This window comes from Ammodytes marinus, assembly GCF_949987685.1.
Source record: "Ammodytes marinus genome assembly, chromosome: 21".
Lineage (NCBI taxonomy): Eukaryota > Metazoa > Chordata > Actinopteri > Uranoscopiformes > Ammodytidae > Ammodytes > Ammodytes marinus.
In genome coordinates, this window is record NC_137225.1 from 6659554 (window position 1) to 6684720 (window position 25167).

General features: G+C 42.0%; 1 protein-coding gene across 1 annotated transcript in view; it reads left to right on the forward strand.

The window, feature by feature from the left end:
- odad2 (outer dynein arm docking complex subunit 2) overlaps window positions 1-25167 on the forward strand; it is a gene marked incomplete at both ends in the record, with an annotated part of 37347 nt that extends 12180 nt beyond the window's left edge. Inside the window, 11 exons of the mRNA XM_080050582.1 lie at window positions 3552-3698; window positions 4067-4276; window positions 5282-5515; window positions 6246-6356; window positions 7454-7608; window positions 11544-11724; window positions 11826-11887; window positions 14244-14358; window positions 17428-17616; window positions 17881-18102; window positions 25051-25167. Coding sequence (XP_079906708.1) covers window positions 3552-3698; window positions 4067-4276; window positions 5282-5515; window positions 6246-6356; window positions 7454-7608; window positions 11544-11724; window positions 11826-11887; window positions 14244-14358; window positions 17428-17616; window positions 17881-18102; window positions 25051-25167 — 1743 coding nt within the window. The remainder of the gene's footprint in view (window positions 1-3551; window positions 3699-4066; window positions 4277-5281; window positions 5516-6245; window positions 6357-7453; window positions 7609-11543; window positions 11725-11825; window positions 11888-14243; window positions 14359-17427; window positions 17617-17880; window positions 18103-25050) is intronic.

Below are 25167 nucleotides of genomic sequence, written 5' to 3' on the forward strand. Positions count from 1 at the left end.
CTCCCATATGCTCACTGCTATGATTTATAGGCGTGGAGTGGCTCAGGCAGTCTGTGTCTGTAGAGGAACCAGACTATAATAAGAACTCCATTCAGTAGTGCAAAGGCTTCAGCTATTAAATAGCTCTGTCTGAGACACCTGCAGTGAAGGAAGAGACACAATGCGTAAAGCATCTTTAAGTGGCTGCTATGGAGTTCACATCATGAATGGAATTTGATCCTTTGTACTGCTTAACTTTTCCAAATCAATTATAATAACATGTATTTACATAAGACACAATAAAAGTATTTATCCAATTGCCCTTAATTATTCCTGTATGAGCTGCCATTAAAATGCTGATTAATGTCAGAGTGGTAGTCCTATAAATTCACTTAATGTACTTAATATAGTCTTACGGGGGGAGGGGAGGGAGGGTCTTAAAGTGAGTTGTGTTAGGCTCTAAACAGAATGTCTTTGCAGAGAGGCTATACAGCAATGCCAGTGTGAGAAATAAAAAGGGATTTTTGGACACCACACCATGCAAAAAGTTTCTAGTAGTAATAAAAATCTGAACCCGAAAAATAGCATAATATAAGATCTTTAACTACACATCCATTAAGTCATACACACATTACATTTTTATCCTCTCTAATTGCGAGACTCAATGGATGGTCATTTCAGTCTTTCTGACTTTGGTCAAAGCTTACATATCTAAATAAATATTGGATGGAGTGCCAGAAATTCATTGTCCCCAGGGCAGGAATCTGGCTGTCTTTTTTGAGCCTGTGACTTTTCCTCTTGCACGGTTGCCTTGTTGACATGTGGTTCCGAGTGAAATAGCTTGACAACTACTGGATGGATTGCTGTGAAATGTGTTACAGATATATACAGTATAAGGTCCCTACTGGGTACATTCTTATGACTTGATTCTCTGACTTTTCCTCTAGTACCACTAACGGATTAATGTTGTCACTTCTTCACTGAAATAGCTTGAAATCTACTAGATCATTTTTTGAACAGTCATTCTTGTATCTAGAGTAGAAATCCCAAAGACTATGATCCCATGATATTTTCTCTAGCACCACCATGAGGTTGCCATTTTTTGTTAATGTCTGGAAGTGGAATGTCGCGACAATTGTTGGATGACATTTTGTAATGTTGCATCGTCAAATTTAAATATAAGCACTGCAATGCTAAAATAGTCCCACAAAGCAGTTTGAGGGAATGTGTACTCTCTTATGCAAGGGCCACATCCACTAAAGGATTGCGGCCTATCCACAGAGGATGCGCAAAGGTGGAAATGTGCGACCCATTACTGCCCACTGCATGTCTTCATACTGCGATTAATACCACAGCGCATCAAGTTAATGATGTGGATCCGCGACCCCTTCTCCTGCAGCTCCGCGTGGATAAACGAGGGCCTGCCCGCTCACTCACGTAAACGCAAAACAAGGGCAAACTGCGCCCAGCTGACAAACTTTGTGGGCGTATTAATGCCGGTATATACTTAGTGCAAATTACTTAGTGGATACGGTGCTAAAACAGAGCAGATTGCTATTTTGCTGCAATTCATGGTGCTATTAGTGCACACAATCCATTCTTAGTGGATGTGACCCTTAGTCTTTTCACCACTACTGTTAGCAAAAGCAATGTCTTCATTGGTGGAGGCTCACTTGGTTTATGAAGCAGACCTGTAAAGATTTTATTTGGATTTTAAAGCACTAAAGGAAACACATCACACGTTTGTTGTTGGTATTACATATTGGTTATAGAAATGAGAAGGTAGGTAATGGAATACAGTATCAATGCAACATTAAAATATCCCCACCAAGAAGATAGTACATTTAGGTATTAAATAAGTGTTGGAATTCCCTGTTCAGGGGTTGAATAGTGGTTGAATTGGTTCCACTTGGAGCATCTGCCCCTATCGTGCTCTACGAGTCAAAGATCTCTCACCATAAAAGATTTTCAGATGTTGTCAATGTTTTAAAGAATGTCGACAATACTTCAAGAGCAAAGCTAACAGAAATGAAAGCACATGATCTGCTTTCTGTTCTCCCAGCTATCACTCCGAAACATAGCTTTTTTACTTGTTTTTACAAGGTACGAGCCTCGCCTGCCGAACCCTTTGAAGAGTGAGAACGGAGGAGACAAAGGAAGCAGTAGATCCACTGCTGTTAATGGGCAAATGGTTCACATTTAGGCTAGCATCATGATATAGAGAACACATGTGGCCGTTACCCTGCTGTGTCGAAGCACTGCTTGGTGAGGGAGATATGATCAAACACCACTTGAGACGTAGGCTATGGGCCTTTACTGATGAGCCGGCCCCTGTGCATGAAACAGATTACTGCCCCAGACGAAGGCATTTTTTCTACTTATATAGCCGATAGCAAGGCATGTTCTCATGTTTGGTTGGTGTAATCTATTTAGGATGGTTCTGAGGAAATTGTTTGCCTAGTGTGCATCTAATAAAGACTATATGAAGTTTGGAACGGTAGAGTCGGCCTTGAATCCACTAGATGAGAATTCTATCTGCAGCACATTTAAACCACTGTGAAAGAGGAATATTATTCGATTGTTCACTTGCCAGGATATTTTGGACTAGACGTGTCAGTGTCACATATCAAAGCCATGTAGCAGGTCTAGTATTACAGCAGCCAAGGGTCGCCATGAGCTTCTGTTTTATCTGACTGCTGATTTTTTTCCCCAAAAATCTCATGATCAAAACCATTGCATGTCAGGTTTGTTATGCAATTACGTATGATGCAGACTAAATATGGTAATGTGAAAAACTTATTCACCAATTGAAAGCACCAACCTTAAGACTTGTACTTTAAGTGCCATAATTCTGTCAACCTCCATCCAAAGCTGGGACATTGTGTGTATTTATGTGGTGTGAGGAGAATCCAAAAACAGAGTATTTGGAAATAAAATTCAGGTTCTGCCACTGCTGCACATGTTGGGATTTGACCATGGGCCCATTTTAAACTCCGTATTGTCTATTTTTTTTAGTGAACACATTGTTGTCATATGGCAACACACTCTAATTATTCTCTGCCCCATGTGTGAAGAGGGGCTTGAATTTAAATCAAAGAGCAGATTTTCCCCCTCAAAGCAGTTGTTGACTTAGTGGTGTTGTAGTTACTAAGTTGCTAATCGCTCTGTGCAGGTTCTAAAATGATATGTGTGTGTATAGCAACTGTCAAAACATATTCCGCTTTTGAAACACTAACTCATCATTACTTTAAGGGTTTCAGTGTTCTTTCTCTCATCTTAGGGGCAATGCTTAATGGTTTTCTGGGCTGGGCGCTGTTGTCAGAGCCGAGTACTCTGTTAGCAAATCATTTCTTTTCCATCAGTGTTTACCACCACAAAGCTAAACAACCCCAGTAGGAGTGTTATTATGGGGGTGGAGGGGGCAACAGAGTCAGAGGGAGGATGGGGAAATTGAGGGACGTTCGTGTCCTCCCCCCCCGTTTCCAAGTGTCTGCTTAATGTTTCATTTACTCCCCCTCTCTTCCTCTTTGTTTCCCTTTCTCATTCATTCATGTTTGGCGTTATTATTTCAGGGAGGCGACCAGACGGCCACTGTGCTGACTCTGTGCGCAATGATGGACTTTAATTTGATGCAGGAGACGTGCCAACTGGCCATCCGGGATGTAGGTGGCCTTGAAGTCCTCATTAACTTGCTGGATACAGATGAAGTCAAATGCAAAGTGAGTAGCTGTGCCAAAGCTGGACGTGGATGGCCTGCAGGCATAAACAGAGCCGGCCGTGTGTGCCAGGCTGTGTTTTAGTTACAGAAACACTAGTGCGGGGTAAAGAGCGTGCCTCTAAAGACACAGGGTAGCAATTATTCTCCAGTGGGCCTAATGACATGTGGGCGCTTTCTAACCCGATTTTATTACGGCTTTTTGTCCTGTCTATTTTTAGGAAAAATGTGGCTAAATATTTGGCTACTTGATATCGCTTACTCTAAGTACAGATTGAAGCCTCATGTTGGCATAGAAACAAGAGTGTTTTTTAAAGATACTGTATAATTAAAAAAAATATCTTACTAAGTGTTATTTTTGTGTGGCTTTAGATCGGATCTTTGAAAATCCTGAGAAAGATTAGTCACAATTTGCAAATCCGTCGAGCCATTGTTGACATGGGAGGTCTGCAGAGCATCGTGAAGATCCTGGACTCACCTGTCAAGGACCTCAAAGCCTTAGCTGCTGAAACCATCGCTAACGTGGCCAGGTTCCGCAGAGCAAGGAGAACTGTCAGGCAGTACCGCGGTATCAAAAAGCTGGTGAGTATAAGAAGGGAAAAGCATCATTTTCATGTTAGTGTCACTCACATACAAAACATGCAATTGTGTCTGTACTGTCTTTGAAGTGTAACAGCGGAGAAAACGTCGGACAAGAACCCAATGTCCTACAGTAGCAGATTTTCCATGAAAACATCTAGCTGCAGCTAGTTTGTGATTTAGTTCAAACTTTTTTGTACTAAACCACAAGCACTTTAGAACCGTTGGAAAAACCGGATGATGCGTTATTCCGATGTGATCCACAAATGACCCTACTATTCTGTATAACGTGTAACACACATAGCCATACTTTGCTGAACCAAGTTTTAATGCATGACGAATCAATCACCCATTCATGCCCTTTTCACACTGTGTACAATAGCCAGATAGTGGCTGCTGGGCTAAAACAGATAGAATGTCCCCGACATCCTCTGACCTGCATTCATGTTTGTTGACAGAGGGACCTGTGATTAAAGCCTCCATGCCTTGTATATTTTCCTCAGCCCCAAATCGGATGTTCTCATGTGTAAGTCACTCACGGAGGCAGATTAATTTCACGCTATGCGACGAGACCACCTTTGAACTATGCTGTGTGTAGTAGCTTTGCCTGCTCTGTCTCACTGGCCGGGAACTATGGATCAGAACACTGAATGATGGCTATCATTAGGCCTGAAAAGCCTCATCACACTGGGCTTTTCAGGCCTAACGTCAACATCTATCCTGACAGTTTTCCACTCCTAGCATCTCTGGCCTCTTTTATCCTCACAGACCCAGTCGTATTAGAATTTTAATTACACCCTCAAACATAGCCAACAACCTGCTATTCCCATCTGGAACCATCCATTATCACTCTGTCCTCAAATTCATGTCCAGTTCATTGAGTTTAAGTAAACGTGTGTATGCAAGTTTTTATGCTTGGAACACATGTGGTCTGCCAGCTTGTTTGCACACATTTTTATGTTTGTGTTTATCCACATGTTAGTCTGTGTCTATGGTCTCTGTGCTCAGGTGAAGCTGCTGGACTGTGCTCCTAATTTAACCAATGTGACTACAGACCAAGAGAAGGATGTGGAGGTGGCTCGCTGTGGGGCTCTGGCGCTGTGGAGCTGCAGCAAGAGCACCAAGAACAAGGAGGCAATCCGCAAGGCCGGGGGCATCCCTCTGCTGGGACGCCTGCTCAAGTCTCCTCACGAGAACATGCTTATTCCTGTGGTGGGAACTCTGCAGGAGTGTGCCTCAGAGGTGAGCCTCTTACTTAAGGTGGCACAAGTTGTCAAGCTTTGTGTTAGGCAAAAAATATCCACAAGTCTGATTCTATTATTAATATTAATGGAATAATGGCTGGTAATATTGAAATTTTTAATTAAATTAAAGTAATGTCAGACCAAAACAAACGATGCATTGATCCTACTAACAAGTACTGTGTGTGTGTGTGTGTGTGTGTGTGTGTGTGTGTGTGTATCCAAAGCCTGATGTACAGTATCTTATTCCGCCATGTAATTGTGGTCCTGAAACAATATCAGAAACTTGTCACTGAACCAAACTGTTGCACTGGGTGAAATTCTCCTTCATTACCATGACACACGCACTGTAGTTTATGTTGACTCAATCCCACATACAACATCCTGCTTTCCCAAATACTCCCTTGAGCACCAAATGTGGACTAATCTTAATATGAAATTAGTTCCTAACAAATGCACTTTTTATTCGTATTACAGTTCACAGCTGTTTTATGATAGATTTGTATAGATTTGCATCTTTATGAGGGGAAAATGGTCTTGCGGCTAATAATCACAAACAGTCAGAAAATATTGAAAGATGGATGACTTGACAAGTATAATTATATACTGTATACTTTTGATTATGTTCGAATCACAGCTGTGCTAATATTCAGGACAACAGCACTCCCTTTCGTGTTATATTGCTTCAGTACTTTTGTTTCTGTGGTCTGCTCATTGTTGTGTCTCCACAGGAAAGCTACAGAATTGCCATTCAGACTTTTGGCATGATCAAGGATTTGGTCAAAAACCTAAGCAATAACAATGATGAGCTGCACATGCATTGTGCCAGGGCGATATTCAAGGTACATGTTTTTCTGCCCTTATCATATGCATTTTCTAAGGAAATGTAATAGATGTACATCAGTGATTCTTGAGAAGTGGGACAAAACAGGGTGCAATGTTAAAAACATACAAACCCTATGTTTCGGCAAATTAAATTACATGTACAGTATGTTTCCAACATATACTAAGCTACTGAGCTAAGCTTTGACACAACCTCCCAGCTTTTGTTTTTTTTACCGTCATTGGCCTATCACCACCGTCAGATGTCAACTCCGTCAGATTTCCTGTCTGACGGTGTTGACATATTTAATGTTTCTTAAACATAACAAATGGAATTTATCTATTAGCCATTTGGTTTTTCTGTTGATGTTAGGTGCTAGTATGAACTACTTCAGGAAAATAAAATGATCAAAACATTTTGTTGAGATATCACGGTTGTGACACAGGACTTTCAAGATTCGGAATGTAAAATATTCTAAAACTACAACACTTATCAGAGCCTGTCTGACTGTAATGTACTCTGCAGAGGTAGAATTTGACAAGAGGTCCTTCAAAGTGACAGCTGCCCCTTATTTTGCCTGATTTTATTACATTTGACATAATTAAATGTCTGCCAGTGTTGACCTACAGTAAAGTGGTCCCACCACTTTGAAACCTTATAAAACTTGTGTTGAAGAAAAACTGTTTTTATAGATATGAGAGATTATTTAGTGTTGCTTTTTATGAAAAAAGCTCTTTTTAATCATTAAAGTACATTCTTAATAGTTTTTTTTTGCATATGAAAGATTGAAACATTCTCTGAGGACACACTGTTTTGGACGTTGTGAGGAGATAACAAGTGTCATATATTTGACATAATAATGATACAATTAAATTTAAGGGGATTCTTAATCCCTAATAACATCTACAATTTAAAATATTTTTAGTTTTAAACACAAGAGCAGTTACATATGGAAGACGGCCTTTTGTCCCGGTCTCAAGAATCACTGACATAATTAAATGAACAAAATTGGGATAAAGGACTGAGAGTTAAATGGATTTCCAAACTTTGTCTCCTTATTTGACCCAGCCTGTACAGGAATTAAAGTAGATCTTGACCCTCTCTTTTGCTTTTCAGTGTGCGGAGGACGAACAAACTCGTGACCTGGTGCGTAAGTACAAAGGTCTGCAGCCGCTGGTTGCACTACTGAAGAAATCGTCCAACAAGGAGCTCCTGGCCGCTGCCACTGGGGCTATCTGGAAGTGTTCCATCAGTATGGAGAATGTGGCTAGGTATGGCAGGACTCACCGGACTCAACGGCCCATAACTTTTGGAAAATATTTAGCAAAGATGATGTGGTTAACAGCAGTCCTACAATATGTGAATGCAGAACAGCAATAAGGGCTTCAACTGACTTGCGTGCATTATGGTCGTCATGCCATCATCACATATGTTACTTTTATGGGGGGCTCTTATTCATACGGGACTAGCTTTGTCGCTTTTTCCACTCACATGCTGTTGTCATATCTGCCTCTCCCTTGCCATTGTGACTGCATGAAGTAATTATTTGCGTAATATGTAAAGTTTTTGTACGGATTCTATTAGCTCTGATCTTTTATGTGAGTGTTTGTCGCTCCAATTCAATATTTTCCACCGTTAACAAAGGCTCATGTCAATGTGCTGATTTTATAGACTCCAGTGATGTGTTTGTCAAGGCCTGTTGGTATTGAACCAAACGTAGGCATAATGAAAGAGTCAGCCTTGTGATGGTGATTGTTTTAATGTCAAAGATGCAGGCTGACAGAACCTTTAATCATTTGTCATGTAAGGCAGAGGTTTATTTAAGTGTCACTTAGCCTGGTTTCTTAAGAAGTGACATTTCTGGAATTAGTTTTCGACTTGTACTTTAGTGTCAAATGATTTTTAAGTCAGTAATTTTTCCCTCTAAAATAAATAATGCCGGGAGACCGTGCCCTGGCAGCCCAATACATTTCCACTAGTGCTCCAATGAAAGAATGTTTTAGCTGTATTTATTTTCTTATTCAGTTTGAGGCTGGGAACATAATATATAAAACACATGCAGTAATTCAATACCTTGGTAGCATACAGTATTTATCAATTCAGAACCTCTTCTCTCCATTGTAGCCAAAGAGCAGATAAGATGTTGTCTTTCAATCTTTTTGGGGATAAAGTGCATATTTAGAAGCTGAAAGTTTTTTCACTGAGGTGAGATGATTTGAAAATACTTTTCTCCTGACTCAGAAACACTGTTTAGTTCAAATTGCAGAGTAATTCTAAAAATAACAAGAACAAGGAGCAGTAGCACTCACAAGGATCTGTCTACACTTCGTATATCATAACTGACAGAATCATATCCTGCATTTAAAGTCTAAGTTAAGTCCTCCCAATTGGAACTGAGTATCTGCTGCCACATCCAGTTAAGAGAGGATTCCTTTACAGGAGCAAAGGCATGGGGATAACATTCTTTTAAAGCGAGATAGACAGATCACTGTCTATTGAAGCCACGTCGTAAAAAAATCATTTCCATCAATTCCATATATTTATAATTATTATCATTTGATTATAAAAGATGGTTATTATTCTATAGAAAGCTCTCTTTTCATGGTACAACACCAATATTTGAACTGGATCCTTTATCATCATTTTAACAAAAACACTGTCTTAAGAAAACAAGAAAACTGGTACGATTTTGGAAGGCTTGACTGCAGCTTGGCGTGATGATAAAACAAGCTCTGGTCATGAGTAATGTGGCAGCTTAATACTCTCTCTGCCAGCCCAGGCCCTATGCCATATGTAATGACTTGTCACACAGTTGCTATGTAAAATACTTATATTACTACTGATCATAACAAAAATAGAAATAATTGTAATTATGCCATTAATCACATGTAAACCACATTTTTTGACACTTCATTAGCAAACTCTAAAAAAATACTACTTAGCATTTTACAAAGGTATCTTCGCAAAAGGCCATAATATGAAACCACTTTTCAGGTTTCTCTCCTGTGTGTGTTGTGTTTTATTTTGCTTTTTGGGTGATTGTGGCAGGTGTGAACAAAGGTGACATTTTAACTGATATACTGCAAATGTATTTAACGCACACTTGAATGTGTTAGTGGATGTGTTCTGTCATACTCTCTCTCTGGCGTATTTGAATCACTTAAAATGTCTTGGTCAGGCAAAAGCTTGGAATGAAGTGGCCAAGCCATTACTGTCAAAAAGGAAAGGCTGCTAATGGTACAGGGTTTTAGGGGCATGCGCTCATTTCAGAATCAATCACATGCTGAGTGGTGCACTGAAATGAAAATCATTTTGGAATATATTTTGTTACACCAATAAGTACATGGTCGAATGAAACAGACCTCCTGGCCCACTGCAAACAACATGATTTGTTCTTTTATGTGACTGACGATTTGCATGGTCTGGACAGTATAGTGGTCGGTGGAACTCAAGACAAGTAGCTGCATATGCTAGCCATTTGCCTGATTAATGAAGCATCAAAATGTGAGATGATTAATGCCCTGTAATATAATTACATTCATAGCTAAAGTGTGTTTGTTTAAGGACCACAAAAGTGTATGTTTTTTTAGGACTTCCAATATTTCAGAGAGGGCTATACCTGTGCCAAGCTCATATGTATTAGGAAAATGCCTTTCTACAAGTCCTGCTCAGAAACACTGGAACATTAGATTTATGAATGCATCGATATGTGGCCCCTTGAGTCTGTGTACTGACTGAGGTGTTATGGACACACATACATGCTGTTAAAAGCCTTAACAAAGGCTTGAGGGAATCATTTTGCAATGGAAAGTCCCAACTGCCAAGTTTCAGACTGTATTTGCCAGCGCAGTAATGTTTGGGGTCAAGATTGTGGGGTTCGCTTCCATTTACTGACTACCCCTCCATCTTACATCTGTTCCAAGCCTATGATGAGCACACCATAATTGCGCCTCCAAATTATACTTTTCCTTACCTCACAAAAGATCTGTGCTCACCCAAGTTATTCACTGCTTTGCTGTTTACTTTCAAATGAAATAAAGCAATCCGTCTGTTAAATTTCAGGTTAAATGAGCATCTATCTCTCCCTGTATGGACATTGCTAAGCATGACATTACTCACTCTACCCTTAGCTTTAGTTATCAAAAAAAAAGCAGCGTTTAATATTATGCACTTAGTTTATTGTGTGACTAGTGTGAAAGAATGACAAAAGGAAAAGGCAGGCAATCGATCATAAAAATGTGTTGCACATAAGCCCCAGTGTTGTTCCTGTGTGCGTTGTGTGGAGCCCAGTGTTTGCAGAAAAAGCCGCTTCAGGCAGCCTTATGTAATGTTGCTCTTGCCATCACGTAATTACTTTAGTTGGGATTGGCTTAACAGAAAAAGGCATGATTCATCTTTCATTTATCATAAGTTATGTCTGTGATAATTCTGCTGTAGTTAACTGCAGATGACACTTCAGCAATTGCATAGAAAAAGCATTATTTTTATTGAGAATTTCTCTGAAGTTACCTTTGGCTGCTCTGCTGTTCATTAGCAATGTTTTCACTTGCAAGAATAGGCCTCGTGTCGGTGGACCCTGACCGAAACCAAATGACCTTGGCCATCTACAATAGCTTACAGTTCACGATGCCAGCAACCGTAACTGTGAATAAAAACAGTCGTAGAACTTAACTGTACATCAGAGGTTTGTTGAGGTTTTTGGAGACCACATTTTACCCCTTTTAAATGTTCACTATAGTTTACCACTCTATATCATTGGCAAACAAGACAAAATCACAGCAAAAGACAGAGGGAGAGATTCCAAGCCGCAGCAAAGCTTTAGTTATGCAAAGTAGATATGAGGGACAACTGTGAGCAGCCATGGGAAAACTTGCTTGTACTGCTTACAGTTAGAGATATCTGCCCGTGTGGCTGAAGGAACTTAAGCTGTTACCTGTCACCTGACACCTAATAGTATTTTAAGCCATGTTAGTGGTGTTACTCTATTGGTGTCAATATGTATTGTTGGACTATTGATCTGCCAACATGGCTTCAGAGTAGCTTTATGTTTGACATCTCACCAACACCACTTGTTTAGTTAAATAAATAGGCTTTTCTTCCGAAAAACAAAGTGCAACAACAAACTGAGGCAGACTTTGTGTTGCAGTCTTGGTTGTATCAGTTTAATACAATGCCTCACTCTCTTTCTCTTCCCCACCCTTGAAAGGTTTGGGGAATACAAAGCCCTGGAGACTATGGTGGGCCTGCTGACCAATCAGCCTGAAGAAGTGTTGGTCAATGTGGTGGGAGCCCTGGGAGAATTTGCCCAGATACCTGCTAACAAGGCCACCATCCGCAAGTGTGGAGGCATCAAGTCACTGGTCAACCTTCTCACTGGAACAAACCAGGCATGTTGAATTTTCTCTCTTTCTGCAAGAAGTGTCAACTCCTGTTTTTCTTTTCAAATACTGATCCTTTCATGTTCTTTGTATGTGTGTCATCAAAACAGGCGCTGCTTGTGAATGTGACCAAGGCAGTGGGTGCCTGTGCTACAGATATGGATAACATGGCGTAAGTCTCTGTGTCTTTCCAGGGAATCCTACCCTGGTAACATGGTCTTTAACCTTTAAAGTACAGTTTACACAAGGCAAACAGTGAGGTGTCTCTTAAAATGTGATTAGTGGCTTACTCACTGTCATTACTGAATTAGCTCCAAACACATATAATTGGCCGCGTATTGATGTCATCTGTTTTGACGGGGGAATGACACCAGTGCCTCACAGTATCATTAACCTGTCACGGCCGATGCTTAAATACATCTATGCTCTTTTAATTTGTAATTACGCAGGTACTTTTCTATTTCATCCCCAGCTTAATGACAGATTTGAAAGGCTTTGTTTATTGTACCTGCTGTGTTAAATATGGTTGTGGGTTTAATCCCCAGTGCTTTACTATAGCTTTGTGGTCCCTGTCAGGACTTGAGCTGGTCAGACGAACATACCTAAAGCCCTTCCCTGTCCAAGACTACATGGCTGTGAAAACACTGGGAACCACAGTCCAGAGAAGACTTTGTTATGTGTTCATTTAACCTCACCCTCGACACTGCAGAACATTGTGGAGATTCCATCTCTGCCTCATCGCTTTTATGAGACTGTTATGGACTACAAGGCCCTTCTTAATTAGCACTGGACGCAAATACAACTTAATGACTGAGTTTACATTGTTATTTAGTTAACTGCTAAGGCTATCATATGAACCTATTACATTTGTTTGGAGGAACAAAACCAAGGGGTTCTATAAAAAAGTGAAGCATGTCAAAATAAAGCCACCAACTGTGGTAAACTTCACACAAGAGGACAAGTTGTTTTTTCAGTGGTTCATCATGTTCACCATGTTTTCACACAGTACTTATATTTAGACCAGACTTTGTCATTTTTAGCCGGCGCACTTAGCCGTAAACAGAAAGTTCTTATTTCAACGGCTGCCTTTTTGAATGTTTTGTGTCAATGGCTTATTTTCAGACAGTATGTGTACAGTAGTTTGCTGAGCAATTAGCATAACTCACATTTGATTGTTTCCTGCTCAAACCCAACACGATCTGGAGCTGTTTTTCAGATTCCCTGTGGTGAGACAGTGTTAGACTAGCTAACACATATGATATATGCACGATGCCGCAAAGTTACAAGATTCATTTTACTAACAGAAAGATTTTCTCAAAACACAACCTTCTTTCGATCAGCTCAATCACTATCTCATCATCATTCTGATGCAGGTCAACTACTGAAAGCTGCTACCTTCCAGTTTTCCACAAAATACTCATGTGTTTGTGTTCGCTCTCAAACCAGTAAGCAGTGTGTGGTTGATGACATAGCACTTCCTCCAATGAATCCCGTGTAGCTACAAGAGTGAACACACGTAGTTTAATGCCTCCTGGGTTTGTGGTCTCCTCCTCTAATCCATCACTGTCGGCTGCGACTTCATCACTAATCTGTTTCATACCTGCTCTATGGGAAGACGGAGCTTTTTTGGCGGATTATATGACGCTTCACTTTTGTTTTTCGCCCCGGATTTAAGAGGCCCCCGCAGACTGGAATCTGATGTTATGATCCCTCTAGACTGATTTATGTGCAAACGGAAGACAGATGGCGCAGGGGACGTCCCTGATGAGTGTTCGCTCGTTGCCAGTCACGGAGATACTGTGATTAGGGAGTGTTTAAGTAATTATGACAGCATTCAATGTCGGCCTTGTTGGTGGAAGCACACATGGGGAACACGTTACATGTTATTTATACCAGACAACGGGTGCACTGTGGTGTAATTCTTTGGGTTCCCAGACCCTGACTGCAGTTCTGACTACAGTCATGTACACGACATGAAATACAGCTCATGCCTAAGTAAACTTCACTCAGACCCTATGAAATATAGAGCGACCTGTCTTTGGCTCTGTTTGATTTGGAAGGAGGTCCTCTTTTTGGCTCTGGTTGAAAAACAAGTCACCAACATAAAGTGTAAGTTTGTCTCGGCTTCTATTAATAAATCCATGTATGAAGCACTATACACAGATGTATGCGAGTTCACCTCGAGAGGGATTGCAGTGAGCAGACAGTGGGTGGGTTTCAGGCCTGGAGAGAAACCGAGGAAGTGGGACTGAAGGCCAGTTGTGCTGAGAAGCCAATGATGAAATCGATGGAGGCTTTGATCCTTCTTGGCTGTAGCTGTGTTGAGCCTTCTGCTGGCCAATGTGATACAGCCAGAGCTCTGACAAACAAACTTGATCAAAAAAGGTTACAATCTTCACGCTCAATGAAAGATGTAATTGAAATCACATCACTATTCTCTGTCTTGCTCATTCTTTCCTTGTTTGTCCCTTGTTCTCTTTTTTTTCTCTCCTCTCCTTTCTCACGCTGCTGTCTCTCTCTCCCTCCAGAATCATTGACCAGCTCGATGGAGTCCGCCTGGTGTGGTCCCTATTGAAAAACCCCAGTGCAGATGTTCAGGCCAGTGCGGCGTGGGCTCTTTGTCCGTGCATTAAGAATGCAAAGGTAACAGTACAGTGAAGCACATTTGTCTTCTGCCCCTGACCTGTGACTGTGTGAGCCAGGCACACCAAAGGCACATTGATAGGCTACAAATCAAAGAGGTCTGGAGAGTTTGTGTCGTTTCAGAATGAAGGGTTATCCCGCTCGCATAACAGAAGCCTGCTTATATCACCATGCTTGTCTCCTAAGCCGTGCCTCCAACCTGCTCCTGCTGCTGCTGCTGGGAGGTTAGCAGGGGCAGAGCTGTGTCAGAGGAGGCTTATATGAATCTCAGGCTAATATGAAGCAGAGAAGCCTCCTTGGCACACTGGGGTTGGTGAATTGGGAAGCAGGCAGAGAGAAAGACTGAGTAATATCCTGTGGCAGGGCTTCTGATTTCCCAGCTGAAAATCTTCCCTCAACATGCTACTAGTTACAGAGGCACACAATGCACCCGTAGAGCATCAGACATCAGTTTCTGGGAGCGCACTTTTCTAATGAGGACACGGCACAAATGGCTTTCAAAAGAAGTCCCGAAATGGCTATGAAAACTTGATGAGAACTTTAAAATTAGTACTTCAGATATCATTATGAATGAGTAAAAAAGAATAGGTTTGGAGGTCCATAAGGGATTGATTTTACACATCAAAGTCTGTTTACAAGTACTACTGCATGATGTGTTTTTTTGTTTTTTTAAATCTGTGATGTCACTTGAGTCAACGTAAATTTGGTCTGAAAAATGGGCTTGCCTCTATATATCCGTGGAAATGCTGATTGTTTTCACACAGAGGAGTGAGGCCTCAAAGTATGTTTCAGCATGCTGCATCCGACCACAAGTATTGGGACATCCTCAATCTTTCTCTACCATACTAAATAGCAGGGAAGTATGGGTATGTAGGCAGCCTACATCTGTTTCTGTTGCAGTCATTTTGATGAATAACAAAATAAATAAAAAACTGTCCATCATGATTCGGACAATCAGTGGAGTACTCTCTCAAAACATAATGAGCCTCTTTATGCCATTGACAAAGGCCTTCAGCCTAGTGTTACAACAGCTTTAATCTCAGTTACACATCAGCAGTTCCCTTGAGCACAGGATCATTTCCAACTACAAACGTAACACTGTTCTATTAGATTATCGCCATGATTAAGGTAAACAGCTTGTCAGTGGGACAATCTGGTTAAGTTTAAACAGATATATTGGGCCCAGACAGGTGTCTTGGGGGTGAAGTCCTTTTTCTTGCTTGCTGGAATTTCTCTGGCCCAGGAGTGCAGAGAAAATGATGCATGGCAACCATATGGAGGGAGAGGGGGACGGCGGACCCACTGTTGAGCGCTAACAAAGTTTGACAATGTTTGTCTGGATGTCAGTGTGCCAATTTTAAAGGAAATTCATGAACATGCTTTTCGGGTGATTTTTCTGGGACAGGGGCAATGACAAGAGCTTAACAGTGCTCTTTTACCGTTGAGCTGAGGAACCCGATACAGCTGCTTCGTTGCAGTCGTTATTTAGATAAAACCCCATGTGGTTTGTGTTAGCAGTTCCATAGTGGATTTATGAGAGAGCCGTGGTAAGCTGGATGCCCCATACGGTACTGTGGCCCCTCCGCACACACAGACATACCCTGTGTTCTATGCCCACAGGTCCACACCTTAAACTTGGTACTGTACAAGTAGTGTGAAGCAGTCAATCATTAAATCATCTTTGTTCTCCAATCAAGGAAGTAGAACCCTCCCAGTCACACACGTAATGGGGTGTATCATTAATTTGCCAGGACGTAGAGGCACATTTAGATGCTTGATTTATTTTTCCTTTACATAGTAACCATGTTAGAGAAGCCTGATTGCTGCAGAGAAGGGGTCACGGCACACTTCTGCCATTCTCAGCTTGGCTCACTCCCCCCCCAGCGCTTTGAGATCACGCACAGCAGATAATGTGTTTTCTATTTCATTTCATCCTGGGTAAAGAGGAGGGGAGAGGGAAAGAGAGAGAGACAGAGGATAGCGGGAAGAGAGGCCTTTTCGTGTGCAGCCTCATAATGTTGCGGTTTTTAGATGTGGGGGCCCGTCTAGGCCATGAAAGAGATTCTGGCTAGTCTATCGCAGCTGGTGGCTTGAGAGAGCTTCCTCTGTCGCAGGGACTCCCGAGCCGGCCGTCATCAGTATTCCTGAGGAAGGGCTTCCTGTGTGTCGGGGGGTCAGCTCCTCCCCACCCTGCACTGCACACACGGCTCATCCTCTGGCACGGCATCACAGGTCCCATACACCGCACCCTGGCCTCATCTCAGCTGTGAGCTCCAGGACTGATGAAATCCCTTAATTTATACGACCAAGAACAACCATACAGTGTGTACATAATACGCAGCACTGTGCCATATATCAGCTCTGGACATGTAGATTGATGTTGAAATGGACTCAAATGAAGCGTGCTTTGTGATTTGCATCTAGTCATCCATAATTGTATGGTTTTTTTAGGGGAAATTTCCGTTCTATTTTCAAAGCACTGAACATTACAGACTCGGCCACCTTCATGTACTCTTTGGTGGCTGGCGATACGACCAGTTGTGATTTAAAACAGCGGCCTGATGTGCCAAGCCATACTGAAGCTGTGCCAGCTCTTCCTCTGTGGTTCTCTCAGCACAGCGCTGTCTACCAGCCTGTTTGTTTGGTAGGCATTGCAACATCCTGTGGGACCAGCTAGAGCTATGAACTCAAACCATCAACTCTATTCTGTGCCAGGCTGTGGCAAAACGTTTGTCACTTTTAAGCTCTATTATAAATGATATGTGTGTTCATTATAACGAGTTAGGTTGATAGCAGGAGACAAAGAACTTGTTCACCCAAATCCATAACACAATTCTCCTCTAGGAGAAGTTTTTTATTTTGAAAGCATTTGTTTCAGACAGATAAATCTAGCTCTGGTACTGGTTGCTTTGCACTGATTAGACTTTGATTGTTGCCCAGCCTAATGAAAATACTTTGTTTGTACTTATTTAGTGTCCTTTGTTTTGTCTGCCGTGCTCAAATATCTCCTCCCTGCCTCTCCATCATCCTCCCCGTTCATTTTGATAATAACAGCCTCTTTGACTATAGGATGCAGGGGAAATGGTGCGCTCCCTCGTCGGTGGATTGGAACTGATTGTTAATTTGCTGAAGTCAACAAACAACGAGGTGCTGGCAAGCATTTGCGCCGCCATCGCCAAAATAGCCAAAGACAAGGAGAACCTGGCAGTGCTCACGGATCACGGGGTTGTCCCAATGCTGGCCAAGTTGACTAACACAGTAAGTACACCTCACGGCTTGAGAGAAAAACAACAAGGTTTTACTATTCAACAACACTGTGGTTACTGTCAGTACACAAATAACTGTCTTTAAAACAGATTTTAGTTGGCCGTTTTTCAACTCAATGCAGCACACGTCCAGCTAATGAGAAGAAGGTTGTCAGACTTTGCCAGGAGTCCCTTGTAGAGCTGCAGTAGGACTTGTTCTCTACATGGTTAATGCAGGTCTCTGGGGATCAATAGCATTCTGTTCTCCTCTCCACAGACTGACGACAGGCTCCGTTGCCACCTGGCTGAGGCCATCGGTCAATGCTGCACGTGGGGCATCAACAGGGCTTCCTTTGGTGATGCTGGAGCTGTGGCCCCCCTGGTGCGCTACCTCAAGTCAAAAGACACTGCAGTCCACCAGAGCACGGCTATGGCCCTGTACCAGCTGTCCAAGGACCCCAACAACTGCATCACCATGCACGGCAGAGGAGTGGTCAAGGTCAGTTTTAGAGCTGATGAAGCTCTGGCTCCATTCTTCTCCTTCTTTGTAGATCATTTAAAAAGTAGTTATTTCTCTATTTTATTTCATTTAACTTTTATTTATCCAGATAACACATTAAGTTTTATATAATTAACAGTTTCTTATTTACAATATTGATCTGGTCCAGGAGGCCCCAACAGGAATAAAGTTAAAAATAACAAATACACAAGTGTGACTCAATTAGACAAGGATATACAAATGCACAGCCTACGTACAGAAAGCAAATAGAAAACACAAATGTACAAAAAATAGTCATGGGACTAGCGTAAAGGTCTGGAAAGGGTATAATAAATAAGAGACAACATAAACATTAAGGGATGTGTGTGTGTGTGTGTGTGTGTGTGTGTGTGTGTGTGTGTGTGTGTGTGTGTGCGCGAGCATGCGTGTGTGTGTGTGTGCATGTGTGTTTGTATGTGAGCAGATGCTTGTGTCTGGAGGGAAAAAATAAATTAAGATGTGTGAATGTTATATTGTGTGTGACGGGTGTATTCAAGTGAGAAACTGGGGAATCAACAGCAGCAGTTGGGGTCTACTAACACATAGTTACGTTTCTATTTGAAGGCAGACTGTGATGTAAAAGCTGTAAGTTTGAGGGTGTTTTGAATGGTGTTCCAGTCAAAAGCTGCTGCAAAATGAAAGGAGTTTGGGCTGAAGCTAGTCCTGGTGCGTGGGTTGGTGAGTTTGATAAGCTCAGATGATCTTGTGCAGTAAGTGCTTCTGGAGAGATGGAGAAGGGAGGAAAGGTAAGATGGGGTCTTGCCCAGGAGTGTCTTATAAATAAACTGGAGCCTGTGTCGGTGCTTTATTTGGTGCTTTTGAGGCTAAATCTGGCATAATTACATTGAGGAAAATTGTTATTTGGCCTCCCACAACCCTTGTTTTAGCAATGTGTGAAAAAACACTTGAGTAATAAACTTTGAAAAGCTGTGACTATTTTCAGAGCCTTTGACCGATGGAGCAGAAACAAAGTGGGGTTTTATTCGGCGGCGGAAACATGACTCCACTTTCTAGCCGTCATGGGAATTCAGAAAAGCAAACAGCTCAGTGTGTGCGCAGTGCCATTTCTCCGGTAGACCCTAGATGCCATTACAGCAAAAGTCAAAGGGCTGTATCTGGGGGTAACTGTTGCTAAGGGCTGATCCTGGACATCAGGGTAAAATGCAGCAGCGATATGGCCCATGCCAAACAAACAGTGGGGTCAGAGTTGTTCAAGACTAAAAGACAACCCCCCACCCCCCACCCACCCCCTACTCTGTAAAGCTACATCCGCCAGCTCTCCATCATTACAGTATTGTAGTGCCCTTCCAAAAAGAAACAAGCATTGTTTTGTCTAACATTTGAGCCTGTCGGCTGTTTCCATTCTCAGCTCCAGAGACTGTTTATGTTTGTCTCTGACAGTAATGTAGAGATTTGACGTTAAGATTGCGCTGTAATTGATGTCTTGTCACAGATGATCATGTACCCATATTTCAGAATTTTGGGAAAACATTGCTATCTTATTTTCTAATTCAATCATGTTTCACATAGAAAGACTTTCACATGAGAAATCTTTTTCTAGCCACAGTGAGTTTAAATCTCCCCCTAAATAACTTTGATATAAATTATGAAGTGGTTATGCCATTGCAGCCAAATATTTTTTTCCCATGTTCATTAAATGGTGTACTTTAGCTCGATCTGCTGTTACAGTGTATGTGGTTCAACACTAGCCATAATTGGTAGCTGGACTGAACATTGGGTGTTCCGAAAGAGTTATGTCCAATTTGCAAAAGTCGTTAAGCTGAATGCTTTTTGTAGTTTGAGCCACGACAAAAACTGGACAAGCCCTCTTTTTTTTGCTCTCAGTGTGTGTGTGTGGTTCTATATTTGAATATCCAGTGTGAGTTTTTGTGTACTTATGGTTATGGGTGCTAGTGTGTGTGTGTGTGTGTGTGTGCAAATGCAAGACATACCACCCTTTTTAATCCGTCTCTGTGTTTGCCCTGATTAATGTACCAGCTAGGAGTTGCAACACTACTTCATAATGTATTTTGGTACTTTTAAAGAGCTTAATAACCAAAGGCCACGTAACGGCATGAGCATTGCATTTGTTCTTAATCTCAGACATGGAAACACAACACACAGGCAGCCTCATTGTTCGGTCTGGCCTCGGTCTCAGACGGTCTGGGTCTTTACCTGCCTGACCCAGGAGGAAACATTGCAGTGCGAGAGCTTGTCAATTTTCTGGATTGAGTGCTGCACTGCAACGCAATGCTTCATGATATACAGTCAGCTGGTGGAGAGAAATGTGTAAAAACAATATGTCCATCAGTCCTAAATGGGCTTTATCCAGGATTGATACAGGGCCCTGTGTTTAATTTACTGCCCTGGGTTGAAACCCTGGACTGCATCTTATGTTATTGCAACCATATTTCAAAGAGCTTTTCTGTGCCGTGGAGAAGCTCTCAAAACATGTTCACCCACGTGTAGTATACGATTTCCAATGAGCGAAGGTCTGTCTCACTCCAAAGTTGGTTTAGAAAGCAACTTTCCTCTCTCGTGCACTTAATGGTGTTAGGCCAAGTCCCTTAAGAATCACAGGGGAAATCAAGCATTGAATAGAAAGTATTTCACACTGGAAAACACATTAGTGACGTGTCTGAGTCTTTTCAGGCTTCACATTAGGTCTACAGTCAATTCAATTATTTGGCGTAAAGGCGGAGTATTAACCATCTTTAAATACATTTCTTTGATTTGTTGCTGTCCTTCATGTTTGTCTAGCCTTCATTTTCTGTCAACGTATTTTTCTTGGAATCTGCCAGCTTCTCACATCTAGACCTTGTTTAAGGAGATGGATTCAGGTGCTCGCTTCGTTCTCACAGGACGTAAATTCCAGGGAAAAAAGAATTTCAGCCTGAGAGATAAATCGCCCTCGCCGTTTGATTTGACATCCACTCTTGGTATCTCGCAGTTTTATACGGATGTGCTTGGTCTTGTGTCATGTACAAAATCAACATGCCTTTCCCCCTGCGCTTTACATTGCTTCCAAAAGGGACTGGGGATTGTTTGCTGAAACCATAAATCCTTGTAGACAGCTTCAGCCAGCTATTTGTATTAAAGAGGCTCTTTCATAAGAAAAGCTTTGTGAAGTAAATTGATGAAAATTACAAAATGCAGCAGGTAATTATTGGTAATTTTCATCTGAAGGCATTCCGGAGCGCAAGCTTTTTGCCAGATCCTGGTATGTATTCTAGGCTTTTCCCTAATCTAAATGAGAAAAACGTTTGCACTTTTGTTGCCATGAGCACTCTTCTGCCCCAGAAGGTTAGTGTTTGTTTAATTTGTATTTTCCTCTCTCACACAGTCAGACTTGAGGGAGTGAAAGTGCATAGGGAGGCTGTGGGGGGCAGGAATTGCACCAAATGTGAAGGCACGGATAAAAAAGTAAGCACTGCATCACAGGTTTACTTCTACGGTTTCCTGTTGGTTTGTGGGTAACATGACTTCAGGTTGAGGGTGTGGTGAGCAGATGATACAGCCCGCTCTGTTATGACTACCATGTTTTTGACATCCATGGAGTGTAATGTTTTAGAGCCTTTGACTTAAGCCTTGGACCAGAAATACCAAGCCATGTTCTCCAGGTTGAAGGGGCTAAAGGGGTCAGACCGAACATTCCCCCTTGAAGTCACTGATTTGAAAGCTACAGAAGAATAGTGGGGCTAGAAAAATATGAGAGGAGGACGTTTTTTTTTTTAAATCAAGCAGTCTGTCGAGTTCGGTCCTGAAATTGTATTTCAACTATATTCTCGTCATTTCGTCTTTTTTCTCAAACTGCATAATTAAAAAGTAAAAAATTCTGCTCAAATTTTTTTCTCTCTCACGTGGCGTTAATACACTTCCATTGAAAACTTCCCTCCCTAATTTTCCTCTTCTGAGACAGAGAAAGCAGCTAAGAGTCTCTGGCTGGCTGGAGGCTGCAGGGAATGTTGTTTACCTTGACTTTCCTCACCAGCTTCCCCTCAACCCCCAGCTAAACACTACTGTCTGTTTGTGCTGTTTGCTTCCACAGTGGGGCCTTAAACATGGGAGTTTTGGGATGGACTGATTTTCTATAATGGCTGTCAGAACTGGCACAGTGGAATTCAAACCTGAACTCCCGCAGGCACTGACGCGGTCCAACAGAGCTCGCTTAACACCACAACACCTCCATGTGTGATAGGACGTGTGTGTGTGTGTGTGTACATATGCAACAACAATATGCAGCCCTCCTAGACTGAACGCCTGCTCTGCCCCCCTCCCTTCTCCCCTCTTGGAGGTCAGGACTCACTGGATTTCTCTGAAGTGCAAAAAACCTCAAAAACTCAGGATTGGGTTTTCAAACGTGGGGCAAGTGTTCATGTTACCACAGTCAGGGAATAGCCAACAAGTGGCGTATTATATTCCTAGACAGTCCAGCTGGGAGGAAAAGAGCGAGCTAGAAAAAGGCAGCAAAGAGAGACACGCTTATCTTCGCCGAGCTGTGCGCTTCGGGAGACCTTATTTGGCGACGTCTGAATAACATGCTATGAGGTTGGCAAAAAACGCTGCCTCTGGCACTACTCAGGCATCCTCTCTTTTCACAAAAGAGACTTGTTTAGTGAGCTGCATGTTTTCTGGTGCCCGTGGATGTAACTTTGGTTTTTGGGGGTGTGTTGGGCTATTTAAAAAATCATATAAAACCTGAGGGCAAATGTTTCACATATACTCCTCGACAGTGGTGTATTGAGACAGGCTGACATCTTGGACTGCTCTACTGCATGTTACATTTATAATCAAGAGGGAAGGATAAAGGATATTATTTTCTCCATTTTTAACCAGGACTTACATTGTAGGTTCACAGCCCTTTTCGTGCTTACACACACACACTGGCTCACCTCATCTTTCATCTGTTTCCCCTCCACTGTTTATCTTTGAGCTGAAAATCCTGGGAATGTCTTCTCTCTGCTCCTTTGGCTGTTTGCTAACCACACAAATGTACGGGCGGCGTTTAAAGTTTGCATGTAACATGGAGAGGGGTCAGGGTCAACCTCGGCTCGGCTCTGATTTGCATTATGAACACAGTAATAATAAGCTGAGAGGAACACAGGCTCCAGTTTGCCCTGCACACTGATCCGCTGGCAACACACACACACTCGCATTGTTTTTTTCATTTATAATATTTTGTGTGTGTGTGTGTGTGTGTGTGTGTGTGTGTGTGTGTGTGTAGGTGTGTGTGTGTGTGTGTGTGTGTGTGTATGTGTGTATGCGCGCTTATGTGCTCATCTGCTCATTTGCTAGTGTTTTGTAATCTAATATGTAAATGTATTTTGGGTGTGGTATCTTTATAAGCCTTTACAGGTTCCTGCCACACCCACACATGTATTTTGTTTTTTTCCATTACATGTTTTTTTTATAGTGATTGTATGTGAAATTGTATGTAAACTAAACTAAACTAAACTAAACACGCACACACACACACACACACACACACACACACACACACACACACACACACACACACACACACAAACATTCTAACAGATTGACGTTTCATTTGTGCAAAACTAACAAAGGAATCCCGTCCCTTCCTATGTTGATATGTGGAGCCAGTGCTGAACAGGATGGGAGAGTTTTGAATAAGAGGGAGACGAGAGAATGGAGGTTAGCCAGAAGCTATTCTGCTGCCTTAAACTAACTCTAAATCAGTGGCTGGATGGAAGTTTTACTAGAGGCTTAGTTTTTGGATCATTTAAAGTGACAATCTGTGTTAGACTGGGATGTTACATTGCTGCCCTGAAACCAGGGAAACAATCGTGATGCTGTTCAAACAACACTTGTAAGCCTGCTGCAGCATGATCTTTGTTAAAATAAATGGTTTTCAAAATCCTTTTTCATTCGGTGGAGAACAAGGGCCTGATATATGGGGCTTGAGAGGGCCTCAGACGTATCAGCACTTACTGTATTTATCAAAGCTTCATTGTGTTTAGGAGCAGCGAGTCTTTAAGTGCTTAGTTGAGGGATGTAATGTTGCCGTCGGTTCATTATGGATGTAAACAAGACGATCCAAAATAATTGCAAGTGTGGCTTAGGAAAACCTCAGTGGCACACCATTGTTATTTTACCAAGGAGCACACATTGAACAAATTTAGATTCATCCATACACACCAGTGTATTTGTGCTTACATTGACTTTTACTTTGATTCAGACCCACAGCCGCCCACAAACATAATGTAGTGATTTTGCTGCAGATAAAGTAGGAAAAATAGCTCAGCCCTCCAAAACACATGCCACTCAGTGGTGTTCCATATCCAGTGTGTACCTCTTTGCTTATTTATGCACAATACAGAGCTCTTTGAACATGAAAATCTTTTAAATGTTCAATTTTATGGAACCAAAAAATAGACTTCCAAAGCTAGAGATTTCTGGAGAGCTCAAAACCTTGTTCTGCAATAAGATCTAACGAGATCCATTACACAAGCCACTAATAGTCGGATATAATCTGACCTTTGGAGCAGCGGAAAGGCTGTCAAGTGGTGTGGTTCATGCTTAGGTTTTTAATGTCGAGCCTGCCCTGCATCGCTTTCTTCTCAACAAACTTGCAGAAGCATGTGTGCTCGCAGCTGTAACCCCTTTGCTGAGGCATGGTTTGGAAGGGTAAGTGGGACACACAATAGCGCACACACACACAGGGACACGTGCAAGTGCCTTCCACTGTCGCCGCACAGCCGCTGTATATGTGTAGCCCACGCTGGTGGTATTGTGCAGTGACTGCTGCTGACATGGCAACGTGTGCATCAAGCTATCTATTCTGACAGTCGGTGCTTTTACAAAGGTACACTATTGGAATATAATGTTTCTTTGAGGATCTGTTCTTGCTGCCAATTATAACCTCTGTCCTTTGTCCTCCGGCAGCCGCTCATCCACATCATGGGCTCTGATGATGAGGTGCTCCAGGAGGCTGCTGCTGGCTGTGTGCGCAACATCCGACTACTGGCCCTGGCAAATAGGAAGGCCCAGTTATTCATTTGA